The sequence below is a fragment of the Oncorhynchus clarkii genome, chromosome 24 (assembly GCF_045791955.1).
Source record: "Oncorhynchus clarkii lewisi isolate Uvic-CL-2024 chromosome 24, UVic_Ocla_1.0, whole genome shotgun sequence".
NCBI lineage: Eukaryota > Metazoa > Chordata > Actinopteri > Salmoniformes > Salmonidae > Oncorhynchus > Oncorhynchus clarkii.
The window spans coordinates 32,177,861-32,192,179 of record NC_092170.1 but is presented as its reverse complement, the minus strand read 5'-3'; the positions used below and the strand labels follow the sequence as shown (position 1 = coordinate 32,192,179).

Genomic DNA, 14,319 nt, shown 5'->3' with positions numbered 1-14,319 from the left:
GACTTCCTAATACCTCTTCTAGCTGCCCTTTAACCTCTCCAGCTCCTTTATTCTCGTCTTTTCTCCTTCTCCCCCATCTCTCCTACCACATCTACAACCTCCCCCCCTCTCCTACCACATCTACAACATCCACCCTCTCCTACCACATCTACAACCTCCCCCCCTCTCCTAACACATCTACAACCTCCCCCCCCTCTCCTACCACACCTACAACCTCCCCCCCTCTCCTACCACATCTGCAACCTCCCCCCCCTTTCCTACCACATCTGCAACATCCCCCCTCTCCTACCACATATTCAACCTCCCCCGCTCCTACCACATCTACAACCCCCCCCTCCTACCAAATCTACAACCTCCCCCCCTCCTACCAGACAGACAGACAGACCTACAGCAGCAGTGCTGGCCAGTGTGACTGGCCCTGACCAGATGGACAGAGTTTTGACAGGGTTTCAGTCTGTTCTCTGTTTTCTGTCTCTGCAGTGCCGTGTCCGTCCTCTACAGGACGCTAGGACATTAGCACTGCTGAGTGGCCAAACAAATCGACCGTGAGCCCTGAGCGCTCCAGACCTTGCCACTCCACATGGTGACTTTGGAGCAAAAAAAATCCTTGCTAAAACATACAAAATACACAATAGGTATCAAATGAATACATAAACCATATGCATACAGTACATGAAGCCCTGTTTTGAAGCAGAGATAACCACTCACCGTCCACTGCACTCTGACAGAGGAGGAGGAGAGGATGGTGGGGTTGTGAAGGTGGATGACCACCTCTCCTAACTCCCTCTGGATCTGACGGTGGTCCACTCCCTGACTGGTGGGGGAGATATCTGCACACACACACACACACACACACACACACACACACACACACACACACACAGTAAGAACAGCAGAGGTTTAGACAGGGACAAGGTCTAGACAGGGACAAGGTCTAGACAGGGACAAGGTCCAGACAGGGACAGAGTCTAGACAGGGATAAGGTCTAGACAGGGACAGGGTCTAGACAGGACAAGGTCTAGACAGGGACAAGGTCTAGACAGGGACAAGGTCTAGACAGGACAAGGTCTAGACAGGACAAGGTCTAGACAGGGACAAGGTCTAGACAGGGACAGAGTCTAGACAGGGATAAGGTCTAGACAGGGACAAGGTCTAGACAGGGACAAGGTCTAGACAGGGACAGAGTCTAGACAGGGATAAGGTCTAGACAGGGACAAGGTCTAGACAGGGACAAGGTCTAGACAGGGACAAGGTCTAGACAGGACAAGGTCTAGACAGGGACAAGGTCTAGACAGGGACAGAGTCTAGACAGGGATAAGGTCTAGACAGGGACAAGGTCTAGACAGGGACAAGGTCTAGACAGGGACAGAGTCTAGACAGGGATAAGGTCTAGACAGGGACAAGGTCTAGACAGGGACAAGGTCTAGACAGGGACAAGGTCTAGACAGGGATAAGGTCTAGACAGGGACAGAGTCTAGACAGGGTCTAGACAGGACAAGGTCTAGACAGGACAAGGTCTAGACAGGACAAGGTCCAGACAGGGACAGAGTCTAGACAGGGACAAGGTCCAGACAGGGACAGAGTCTAGACAGGGATAAGGTCTAGACAGGGACAAGGTCTAGACAGGGATAAGGTCTAGACAGGGACAAGGTCTAGACAGGGACAAGGTCTAGACAGGGATAAGGTCTAGACAGGGATAAGGTCTAGACAGGGATAAGGTCTAGACAGGGACAAGATCTAGACAGGGCAAGGTCTAGACAGGGGCTTAAAGAGGCCTATTTGAAGGCATTAAGAGAGAGCAGAGACCCACCTTGTGTTTTGACGGTGTCAGTGATGGGGCTGGGGTCACTCAGGCCGTAGGCGTTAGCAGCTCGGACCAGGAAGAGATAGACAGCACTGGCCTTCAGGCCCTTCAGTACATACGACTCAGTCTTCACATGTTCTGCCAGGGTCTGCCAGCTGCTGCCTGACGCATGACTAGGAGAGAAGACAGAACAGGATGTTACACCAGGTTTAAAGTTCATACACACACTCAGACTGTAGGCATTGTAGATATGCAGTAGTAAATTAGTGGTCTAAGGGCACACACTTAATGTGTTGTGAAATCTGTTGTGAAAATGTATGTAATGTTTTTAATTGTATATAACTGCCTGGCAGGAACTAATGGAGATCTATAATACACCCCAGGAAGAGTAGCTGCTGCCTTGGCAGGAACTAATGGGGATCCATGATAAACCCCAGGAAGAGTAGCTGCTGCCTTGGCAAGAACTCATGGGGATCCATAATAAACCCCAGGAAGAGTAGCTGCTGCCTTGGCTGAAACTAATGGGGATCCTTAATAATTACAAATACTCTGTGACATCACTTTATTTACTTTGGTCCTATCCTCTTACCTGAAGGCCTCTATGATGTAGGAGGTGGGCGTGGCTCCTGTGAGGTTGGGCTTCCAAGACAGGGTGACAGAGGTGCGGGTGACGTCAGTGACCTCAGGTTTGGAGGGGGCACTGGGGATCAGGTTGGGGTCAGTGGGTCTGGCCGGCAGCACTGGAACACCAAACTCTGAAAATGAGGAGAGAGGAGAGTATCATGAGATGTTTAAATCTAAATGAATACTTTATCAGTAATGCCTGACTATGGAAATGTCTCTCACGTGAAGGCATACTAAGCACATTCACAAACACACAGACTCGCGCACACCTTCACACGCACACTCCCTGTGGTGGTGCCAACACAACAACAAAAAATTACATTCTGAATGTGTTTAATTCAATGTCATTATGGAATGAAGCCACAGTGACAGTAGGCAGCAGCCCACTGGCTTACCTTGAACCTCCAGGTAGGCTTTCCACGAGGCCTCGCCACTGGGAGTGGAGGCGGTGCATGTGTAGATGCCTGTGTCACCCATCTGTAAGACAGAAGAAAAGAGGGCAGGAAGGGACTAGATTAGTGATCGCTCTGGGTTCTATCTGGTCATGGTCTGTCATCAGTGAAATAGGACTAAAATAGTGCTGCTTCCTCCCCATCCTCTCTCTCTCTCTCTCTCTCTCTCTCTCTCTCTCTCTCTCTCTCTCTCTCCGCTTCTCTCTGCTCATTGTCATGCTGGTGTGGTCCCTAGCAGCCAGCCGTCAATGCCTGGTTATCTCACTATTACCTCTCCCTCTAGAAAGTGGAAAAGCAGCTGGGATGGCCAAGTGGCAGGATTGTACCAGTCAAATTGGAAAGATTTCCACAAGAGCACAGACTAATTGGAGACCTCCTCTCCTCTCCCCCTCCGTATCCCCCTCCCCTCATCTCCCTGTCCCCCCAGGGACAGGACTGCTTTATAGAACAGATGCGGTGACACTCTCTAGTGGTGTGTGAGTGTGGGAGTGTGGGTCTCAGTGTGTGAGAGAGGGAGTGTGTGTGTCCTGTAAAATGCCTCCAGGTAGGGTCCATCTTAAGTTCAACCTGACAGGTAAGACAGACCAAACTCCTTAAAAATACATTAAATCCTCATCACAAAACTAATAGCTATACTAATATCTTTCCTAATAGCTATACTAAAAGCTAAACTAATAGCTATACTAATAGCATTACTATTAGCTATACTAATAGCTAAGCTAATAGCTAAACTAATACCTATATTAATAGCTAAACTAATAGCTAAGCTAATAACTATACTAATAGCTAAGCTAATAGCTAAACTAATAGCTAAAGTAATAGCTATACTAATAGCTATACTAATGTTACATCAATGAGAAGAAAAAACCTCACACGTCAAAGACACTGTAAAACATAAATGACATGTTCATGTAAATTGTTTTAGGTAAGGTTTGGGTCGAAAACACATCACACTGTTTCCCATTCACCACAGCCCTGTCACCACACAAAGCACGCCTGCAGTCATCACAACACACACACAGACATCGCAACAGTCTGACGAGAACTCGGACCCCTTGACGCCTCCATCTGGAGAACGCGTCGGCACCCCCCTCGTCTCTCCCTGAGAGTGTGTTCTGCTTCCCTCAACTCCCTGTCACACTCAGAGGGTTGAGTGACAGGACAAGAGTGTGTGTGTGACTTCGAAGACTCCACTTCAAAATCCCTGACAGCTGATTGACAGCTCACTGAGGAGAGGAGAGGGCTGGCTGGGCGCTAGGAGGGAACTGATCACATGCTTTATTTACTGATCGAGCAGCGGGAGTTATTCTGCCAGCCAGCCAGCCAGCCAGCCAGCCAGCCAGCCGTATAGACGGGTATACAGGACAGCTGTGAAGTTGATTTGGGGGAATGGGTTATTAATGTCTCGGCTAATGGAAGAGCTTTAATTGGAAATGTAAACATGTGACGGAGGTCAATTTGGAAGTCTTCAAATAGTCAAACTGTCCTCCAAATAGAAAGAGAATTCCATGAAATTATGTTTTTATTTCCATATATTAGGATAATGGGGCATATGTTTTGACAGCCAACTGCCTCAGTAAGATATTCCATGTGAGCTGGTCCACTACAGTAGACCTACATGTTGCTCTGTAGATCAGACAGTCCTGTAGTATAAAGGCTTCATACACAGTCCGCCTGCAGTCTGATGTATTTTCTCAGTACTAGTACTCTGAACCAAAAAATAAATTAATACATTGTTTTATGTTTATGCTTTGAAAAGCTTGGAGTGAAAAGCTCCCATGTGTTTATACAGTAAAAAAATTAGAGTTTATTTGTGTGTGTGTGTGTGTGTGTATATATGTTTGAGTGTATTTAAATGTGTATGTGTGTGTCATTGTGTGTGTGTGTGCATATGTTTGAGTGTGTTTAAATGTGTGTGTGTGTGTGTATAAGTTTGAGTGTGAGTGTGTATATGTTTGAGTGTGTTTAAATGTGTGTGTATATGTTTGAGTGTGTTTAAATGTGTACGTGTGTGTCAGTGTGAGTGTGTATATATTTGAGTGTGTTTAAATGTGTGTTTGTGTCAATTTGTGTGTGTGCATATGTTTGAGTGTGTTTAAATGTGTGTGTGTCAGTGGGTGTGTATATGTTTGAGTGTGTTTAAATGTGTGTGTGTGTGTGTGTGTGTGTGTGTATGTTTGACTGTGTTTAAATGTGTGTGTGTGTGTCAGTGTGTGTGTCTGTGTATGTTTGAGTGCCTTTAAATATGTGTGTGTGTGTGTGTCAGTGTGTGTGTATGTGTGTGTATATGTTTGAGTGTGTTTAAATGTGTGTGTGTGTGTCAGTGTGTGTGTCTGTGTATGTTTGAGTGTCTTTAAATGTGTGTGTGTGTGTGCCAGTGTGTGTGTGTTACCTTGGCGTAGCGGATCTGCAGTGCGCCCGTGTCCAGCTGTTTGACCCGGGAGTCATGAGTGGACACCAACACACCGTCCTTCCTCCACAGGAGGGTGGGGGTGGGGTTACCCGTTGCTAGGCAACTCAGGACCACCGTCCCGTCCACAGACACTGTCTGATTGGTTGGACCCTGGCGGACAACTGGAGGTGGGCGATCCGACACAACTAGAGAGAGAGAAAGAGAGAGCAAGAGAGAGCGAGAGAGAGAGCGAGAGAGAGAGAGAGAGAGAGGGAGAGGGAGAGAGAGGAGAGAGAGAGACATGGAGACAGGGGGAGTTAGAGACTGTGTGAATAAGAGGGAGAGAATATAATTGAGATGTTTGGGATGAGTTTGACCACAGAGTGAAGAAAAAGCAGCCAACAAGTGCTCAGCATATGTGGGAACTCCTTCAAGTCTGTTGGAAAAGCATTCCAGGTGACACTGGTTGAGAGAATGCCAAGTGTGTACAAAGCTGTCATAAAGACAAAGGGTGGCTACTTTGAAGAATAAAATATATATATACCAATAATATATATACCATACTTTTATGGTTGTTACATGATTCCGTGTCATTTCATAGTTTTCATGTCTTCACTATTATTCTTCAATGTAGAAAATAATAAAAATAAAGAAAAACTGTTAAATGAGTAGGTGTCCAAACTTTTTGACTGGTACTGTATAAGGTTGAATATAGAAAGAGCGAAAGAACATAACAATGAATAATATTGAGTGAAATTGAAGAAAAGAGAAGAAAAAGAAAGGTGTGCAGAGAAACACACAAAAGGCAGAGAAGAGAGAGAAAGTCACAAACACAAGGCAGCTGTGTGGTATTTGAAGAGAGTGAAGCTAGCGAAGGTAGATGGAGAGAGAGAGACAGAGACAATGAAATCCAATTTTCACAACTGGAAGTGATTTTCTAATCATTCAGCAGCAGGAGTTGACCTTAGCCAAACAAATGTGGTGTAATTCAAATAAAACAGGCTACGAAACAAGTCCTCTTCCTGCAGCTCCAGACTCCTGGCTGCCAGTGGAGACATGGACACCTACAGCACCCTCAGAACATGGGAAAAAAAACTTTTAAATACCTAGCAGACAAAGTTCTTACCGTGGAGAATTTTCCCTCCCTCCTCCTCATCCTCCTCTCTGGTCGTTCACCAGTCGACACACACAGATTTAATTAAATGTGCTTCATTAAATCTCCATTATGTAGATTACCACTGAAGCTGTTATCATTAATGATGTTAATACTGCTATTGATAACCAATTTTGCCAGCGCTGCTGATTTAGTCAGAAGCATGAGGTTGTTTAGTTCAACGACAGGCACTTAAATGAATAGCAAATCCATTATAAAATGGGATACACATACAGAGCGTAGGACACACGTACGCCTGTATATTTACACACACATGCAGTGTAGTATATTACATGTGAGACTGGCTCTTTGGTGCTGGTGCTGGTGCTGGTGTAATTACTAAAACATTGTCATTGTGACCTGTAATTACCAGATCTGCCCGCAGAGGAAGAGGCCTGCTCCTTTAATAACTGGTATTATCTCCTCCTTCTACCATCTAACAGGCCCTGCCAAACCACAGAGAGAGGGAGAGGGGAAAGAGAGAGGGGGGAGAGAGAGAGAGAGGGGGAGAGAGAGAGGGGGGGGAGAGGGAGAGAGAGAGAGAGAGAGAGAGAGAGAGAGAGAGAGAGAGAGGGGAGAGAGAGAGAGACAGAGACAGAGAGGGGGAGAGAGAGAGAGAGAGAGAGAGAGAGAGAGAGAGAGATGGAGTGCAAAGGAGAGAGATGGGGGGAGAGGGAGGGGGAGAGGGAGAGGGGGGATGAGAGCGAGAGCAGGCCCAGCCACAAAGGTCAAGGGAGGAGGTGCTAAATAACGAGGCCTGTCTGGAGAGAGAAGATTGAACCTAGGTGAGAGGTGTCTGGAGAGAGAAGATTGAACCTAGGTGAGAGGTGTCTGGAGAGAGAAGATTGAACCTAGGTGAGAGGTGTCTGGCGAGAGAAGATTGAACCTAGGTGAGAGGTGTCTGGTTAGAGAGGGTTGAATCTAGGTGAGAGGTGTCTGGTTAGAGAGGGTTGAATCTAGGTGAGAGGATTCTGGTTAGAGAGATTGAACCTAGGTGAGAGGTGTCTGGAGAGAGAAGATTGAACCTAGGTGACAGGTGTCTGGAGAGAGAAGATTGAACCTAGATGAGAGGTGTCTATGAGAGAGAATATTGAACCTAGGTGAGAGGTGGCTGGCGAGAGAAGATTGAACCTAGGTGAGAGGTGTCTGGTTAGAGAGGGTTGAATCTAGGTGAGAGGTGTCTGGTTAGAGAGATTGAATCTAGGTGAGAGGATTCTGGTTAGAGAGATTGAACCTAGGTGAGAGGTGTCTGGTTAGAGAGGGTTGAATCTAGGTGAGAGGATTCTGGTTAGAGAGATTGAACCTAGGTGAGAGGTGTCTGGTTAGAGAGATTGAATCTAGGTGAGAGTTAAACAAAATTGTAGTCACCGGAGAGACTGAGTAAATCGCTAAGTCACTCTGGGACTAGAGCCAAGGTCACTAGAGCCAAGGTCACTACACTACCAGGCTGGCTGCATTGACTGAGTGATTAGAGGTCTGAACCAGGTCTCATCACAAAGTCAGATCCCTCCACCAGCAGGCTAGTCTGTTAATGAGAGGAGACTCCCAGAGGAGGCACCAGCCAGCGTGAATGTTACACTGCCAGGAGCCAACAGCCCAAAGCCAAGAGGCAAGCCAGGCTCCTGGAGAAGACGAGGCACCACACAGTCTCCACCTCTGACAGGAGCACAGTCTGGCCAAAACTCTACAGACCTCAATACTCACATAAGACGCTTAAATATAGCACAAGTATATTATTATGTATTTATTCAAATCCCTACATGTCATGTGCCATGGTGTGACAATACCACCAATATGTATCCAAGATCTAATTCTGGGAGTCCCTGATTGGCGGAACCCCTCCTACTGAAGACTAGGCCATTCATTTTGTAACAATTATTTTCACAACTTGTCTCAAGAATACTCCATGATAATCAAAACCACATTTCTTTCACTGCAATTTTTTGTTCTCTGTGATTGGCTCTCTGGGCCGTCACTCACCGTCAGTCACCTCCAGCAGGGCCTTGGTGATGACAGAGCCAGCGATGTTGAGGGCCTGGCAGCTGTAGTAGCCCACGTCTGAGCGCTCTGCATCTGTGATAGTCAGGTCCCCCGTCTGGGAGACAGAGACGCGGCTAGAGGGCTGGGGGGGCTGGTAGGAGAAGAGCAGGTTCTAGAGGGTGGAGAGGAGTGAAGACAGGACAGATGAATACAGAGAAGAGAGCAGACATATATAGACATATATATACATATATAGACATACATAGACATATATAGACATATATAGACATATATAGAGTTGGCGCCCCCCCTTGGGTTGTGCCGTGGAGGAGATCTTTGTGGGCTATACTCGGCCTTGTCTCAGGATGGTAAGTTGGTGGTTGAAGATATCCCTCTAGTGGTGTGGGGGCTGTGCTTTGGCAAAGTGGGTGGGGTTATATCCTTCCTGTTTGGCCCTGTCCGGGGGTATCATTGGATGGGGCCACAGTGTCTCCTGACCCCTCTTGTCTCAGCCTCCAGTATTTATGCTGCAGTAGTTTATGTGTCGGGGGGCTAGGGTCAGTCTGTTATATCTGGAGTACTTCTCCTGTCTTAATTCCTGTGTGAATTTAAGTATGCTCTCTCTAATTCTCTCTCTCTCTTTCTCTCTGAGGACCCGAGCCCTAGGACCATGCCTCGGGACTACCTGGCATGATGACTCCTTGCTGTCCCCAGTCCACCTGGCCATGCTGCTGCTCCAGTTTCAACTGTTCTGCATGCGGCTATGGAACCCTGACCTGTTCACTGGACGTGCTACCTGCCCCAGACCTGCTGTTTTCAACTCTCTAGAGACAGCAGGAGTGGTAGAGATACTCTTAATGATCGGCTATGAAAAGCCAACTGACATTTACTCCTGAGGTGTTGACTTGCTGCACCCTCGACAACTACTGTGATTATTATTATTTGACCATGCTGGTCATTTATGAACATTTGAACATCTTGGCTATGTTCTGTTATAATCTCCACCCGGCACAGCCGAACGAGGACTGGCCACCCCTCAGAGCCTGGTTCCTCTCTAGGTTTCTTCCTAGGTTTTGGCCTTTCTAGGGAGTTTTTCCTAGCAACCGTGCTTCTACACCTGCATTGCTTGCAGGTAGGCTGGGTTTCTGTACAGCACTTTGAGATATCAGCTGATGTACGAAGGACTATATAAATACATTTGATTTGATTTGATTAGCCAGAGAAGAGAGAAGACAGGTAGACAGAGAAGAGAGAAGACAGATATAGACAGAGAAGAGAGAAGACAGACATAGACAGAGAAGAGAGAAGACAGATATAGACAGAGAAGAGAGAAGACATATAGACAGAGAAGAGAGAAGACAGGACAGATATTGACAGAGAAGAGAGAAGACAGGGCAGATAAAGAGAGAAAAGAGAAGACAGGGCAGATATAGACAGAGAAGAGAGAAGACAGGGCAGATATAGACAGATCAGATATAGACAGAGAAGAGAGAAGACAGGGCAGATATAGACAGAGAAGAGAGAAGACAGGGCAGATATAGACAGATCAGATATAGACAGAGAAGAGAGAAGACAGGGCAGATATAAAGAGAGAAGACAGGGCAGATAGACAGAGAAGAGAGAAGACAGGGCAGATATAGACAGATCAGATATAGACAGAGAAGAGAGAAGACAGGGCAGATATAGACAGATCAGATATAGACAGAGAAGAGAGAAGACAGGGCAGATATAGACAGAGAAGAGAGAAGACAGGGCAGATATAGACAGATCAGATATAGACAGAGAAGAGAGAAGACAGGGCAGATATAGACAGATCAGATATAGACAGAGAAGAGAGGAGACAGGGCAGATATAGACAGATCAGATATAGACAGAGAAGAGAGGAGACAGGGCAGATATAAAGAGAGAAGACAGGGCAGATATAGACAGAGAAGACAGGGCAGATATAGACAGATCAGATATAGACAGAGAAGAGAGGAGACAGGGCAGATATAGACAGATCAGATATAGACAGTAGGCTATGGAAGACCATAAGGGTAGGAGAATGGAATGGTCCAATTGGAGCATCAGTTTGAAGGTCAGTGATGTTCACTGATTTTATGGCTGGTTTTATAGGTGTAATCATAAAATGTCTATAAATCATATAGGACTATCATAAAAAAATAATGAAGACTATGATATAACTATGATTTACTACTTATTTGTATTTCATTTTTGTTCCATAAGCATTCCTCAACATCTCATGTTGGGTTCCTGGTGTACTGTAGGTCCCCCAGAGCCTCTCACCTGGCTGCCCTCTCTCTGCCAGAAGATAGCAGGTTGAGGGTTTCCTGTTGCCTCACACTGGAAGGTGACGGTCCTCCCCACCGCCACCACCTGGTTCCTGGGCCGCACCACAAACACAGGGGGCACTAGGGGACAGGCAGCGGGCTGTTAACTAACACACTGACACAGCATCGCATAATAACATCAGACAGTGATATTAGATATTAGATATTAGATATTAGAAAACAAAGGAATTTGAATGTAACAGTTATGGTCTCTGTATTCAGGCGGTCTCTGTTTAGAGTAGACTTTGGGCGTTGCTGGTGCGTGGACAGAAGATTATTCAAAACTGAAAGTCAGTCCATTCCATAATGCAGGCTGTGTAGTGTATATATTAACAGTTTAATGAATAGAGAAAACAGGAGTGTGAACCCCTGTGGGTGTCTGCATTAGCATGGGCAAGGACACAGACCAAAAACATTTACATGGAAATGGGGGATAAATGAGCCATCTGTCCAAGCTGACACCCTCCAATAGGAGCATCCAGGACCAGGCCCAGCCAGGATGCATATCCATGCATCTTAATGACAAACTGTTTCAGAGTGAAGCGCTATGTCACCGCCCAATGTCACACACAGAGCCCTGCAGTGACACCGGGCCTCACTGTGCTAATAGGCCTGTGTGGAGGGACACAGCCTGAATGCTGAGGGCCACCGGCTGGGCGATTTACACCTTCATCTCAGAGGACAGCGGGTGCGTACGCCTGGAGAATACAGTATTACTACGCCCCAGACATCTTAACGCTGATACGGGCCAGGTATCACATACATAAAAGCAATCTGCAGCCTGTCACTCCGCATACAGACACAATTTGTCCACAGGTAAGATGGGATATTTGGTAATGCATAAAGCAACACAACAAGGGGGGGGGGGGGGGGGGGGTAGTATAATGAAATGATTTGGTTTTACCTTGGATTACTCAGACCATAGAGCAGATTGTTACCCATTAATGTCCCTTTGTCACTGAAACAAGAGTGCTGATTGGTGGGAGGAGGGTGATGGGAGGAGGATGGAGGGGGTGGTGCTGTGACAGCTTCCTGTTTCTGTCATGGCGTCAGGGTGAATAGGTGACAGGTAACATTTCAACTTACCAGACACAACTAAAAGGAAACAGAAAGACAACAGAACAACACACAAGGCAAAAGATGAATAAATAAATCATAAACAACACCATGAAATACAATAACATGATTAGGAAGGAAGGCAACAATAGGATTTTCCATGGGTAAAAAATAATCATGTCATTGTTACTGAATGAATATGAGACATGTGGGGCCAGTCCAGCGGGAACTGAAGCACATTGATGACTCATTACATATGTCCAAATAATGCAGAAAACCAATGAATAGCAACAACAAACACGTAGTACATCCATACACTTCCAACAGTATTCTCTGCATGACGTTGTTCCAAGACTCAGTGTTTACCCATGTTTCCTCAAGAGCACATATTAAAAGAAACATCAACAACTAAACAAATACATAATTTTAAGAAAATCAAAACAAGAGGTTGAAAAGTGATTATTCTCCAACCAGGTTGAAAGAAGATGAAGGTGAGCCTCTCCTCTCCTCTCCTCTCCTCTCCTCTCCTTTCCTCTATCTCTTGACTAATGAGGTTTTAGTCTCCTGAGGACAAGCCCCTCTCCAACCTCTAAGGGTACAGCCATGCATATGGACCACCATGCCATAAAACCACAAGGTGAATGTTAACTGTCACTCTCTGTCCATAAATCTTCCCCAGCCAATCAGTCACCTTATCTAATCTGTCTGCCTCAATGGCTCCCACAGAAACATAAACGCTGTCACTCAGAGTAATGACCCTCCCCTCGCCCCTCCCCCCACTTATCACAGACTTTAAATGCAGATTAGGCTCACTTCAAAAGGTGTGTATCTGTGTGTCGTACCAAGAAGAAATCTCTCTCTCTCTCTCTCTCTCACACACGCACGCACGCACAAACACACACACACACACGCACAACTCCCCACACACACACCTCCCCACACACACACCTCGCTACAGACACCTCCCCACACCAACCTCCCAACAGACACCTACCTACACCAACATCCCTACAGACCCATCCCCACAGACACCTCTCTACAGACACCTCTCTACAGACACCTCCCTACAGACACCTCCTTACAGACACCTCCCTACAGACACCTCCCTACAGACACTTCCCTACAGACACCTCCTTACAGACACCTCTCTACAGACACCTCCCTACAGACATCTCCCTACAGACACCTCCCTACAAACACCTCTATACAGACACCTCCCTACAGACACCTCCCTACAGACATCTCCCTACAAACACCTCTATACAGACACCTCCCTACACCTCACTGACACCTCCCTACATACACACTTCCATTCATGTGTATTTAAGCCTTTAACGAGGTAACCCTACCTCTGACATGCTGCTGTGATCACAGTGGTGGACCTTGGAACCTGGGGAGAGGTCAGCTCTATACCTGTCTGGAACCTGGGGGGAGAGGTCAGCTCTATACCTGTCTGGAACCTGGGGGGAGAGGTCAGCTCTAAACCTGTCTGGAACCTGGGGGGAGAGGCCAGCTCGAAACCTGTCTGGAACCTGGGGGGAGAGGTCAGCTCTAAACATGTCTGGAACCTGAGGGGAGAGGTCAGCTGTCAACCTTTCTGGAACCTGGGGGGAGAGGTCAGCTCTAAACCTGCCTGGAACCTGTGGGGAGAGGTCAGCTCTAAATCTGTCTGGGTCAAAACTGTGTGGGGGCTAAAATGGCACGTAGCGCTGGGGCTGGAGTGTATGTGTGTTTGTGTCTGTGTCAGGCTCTATCTGTGATCTTATCAGAGGGAGTGGGGGGACCATGTAGCCCTCTGCCCACTGGGGGGTATTATGTGTGCCAGGGCCCCTGTAGAGTGGTTCATAGGGACTGGAGCAAGGCTGCTGCCGTTCATAAGATCATATTAGCACTGGGAGAGAAAAGCATGCTAAGGCTTTAGTCTGGTTAATCGGAGCTCCCATTGTGTCTGTTAGCGTGTGTTATAAACTCAGTAACAAAAAAAAATCCTCTCACTGTCCGCTGCGTTTATTTTCAGCAAATTTAACATGTGTAAATATTGGTATGAACATAACAAGATTCAACAACTGAGGCATAAACTGAACAAGTTCCACAGACATGTGACTAACAGAAATGGAATAATGTGTCCCTGAACAAAAGTAACAGTCAGTATCTGGTGTGGCCACCAGCTGCATTAAGTACTGCAGTGCATCTCCTCCTCATGGACTGCACCAGACTTGCCAGTTCTTGCTGTGAGATGTTACCCCACTCTTCCACCAAGGCACCTGCAAGTTCCCAGAAAATTCTGGGGGGAATGGCCCTAGCCCTCACCCTCAGATCCAACAGGTCCCAGACGTGCTCAATGGGATTGAGATCTGGGTTCTTCGCTGGCCATGGCAGAACACTGACATTCCTGTCTTGCAGGAAATCACACACGAGCAGTATGGCTGGTGGCATTGTCATGCTGGAGGGCCATGTCAGGATGAGCCTGCAGGAAGGGTACCACATGAGGTAGGAGGATGTCTTCCCTGTAACGCACAGTGTTGAGA

At 46.8% G+C, this 14,319-nt stretch overlaps 1 protein-coding gene across 1 annotated transcript in view; it reads right to left on the bottom strand.

Annotated features, from left to right (window-relative positions):
- LOC139382474 (roundabout homolog 1-like) overlaps window positions 1-14,319 on the bottom strand; it is a 111,268-nt gene that overhangs the window by 70,178 nt on the left and 26,771 nt on the right. The window contains exons 5-11 of the mRNA XM_071126550.1: window positions 10,692-10,816; window positions 8,406-8,577; window positions 5,273-5,478; window positions 2,824-2,905; window positions 2,394-2,559; window positions 1,811-1,977; window positions 709-830 (exon numbers count right to left, since the gene is read on the bottom strand). Coding sequence (XP_070982651.1) covers window positions 709-830; window positions 1,811-1,977; window positions 2,394-2,559; window positions 2,824-2,905; window positions 5,273-5,478; window positions 8,406-8,577; window positions 10,692-10,816 — 1,040 coding nt within the window. The remainder of the gene's footprint in view (window positions 1-708; window positions 831-1,810; window positions 1,978-2,393; window positions 2,560-2,823; window positions 2,906-5,272; window positions 5,479-8,405; window positions 8,578-10,691; window positions 10,817-14,319) is intronic.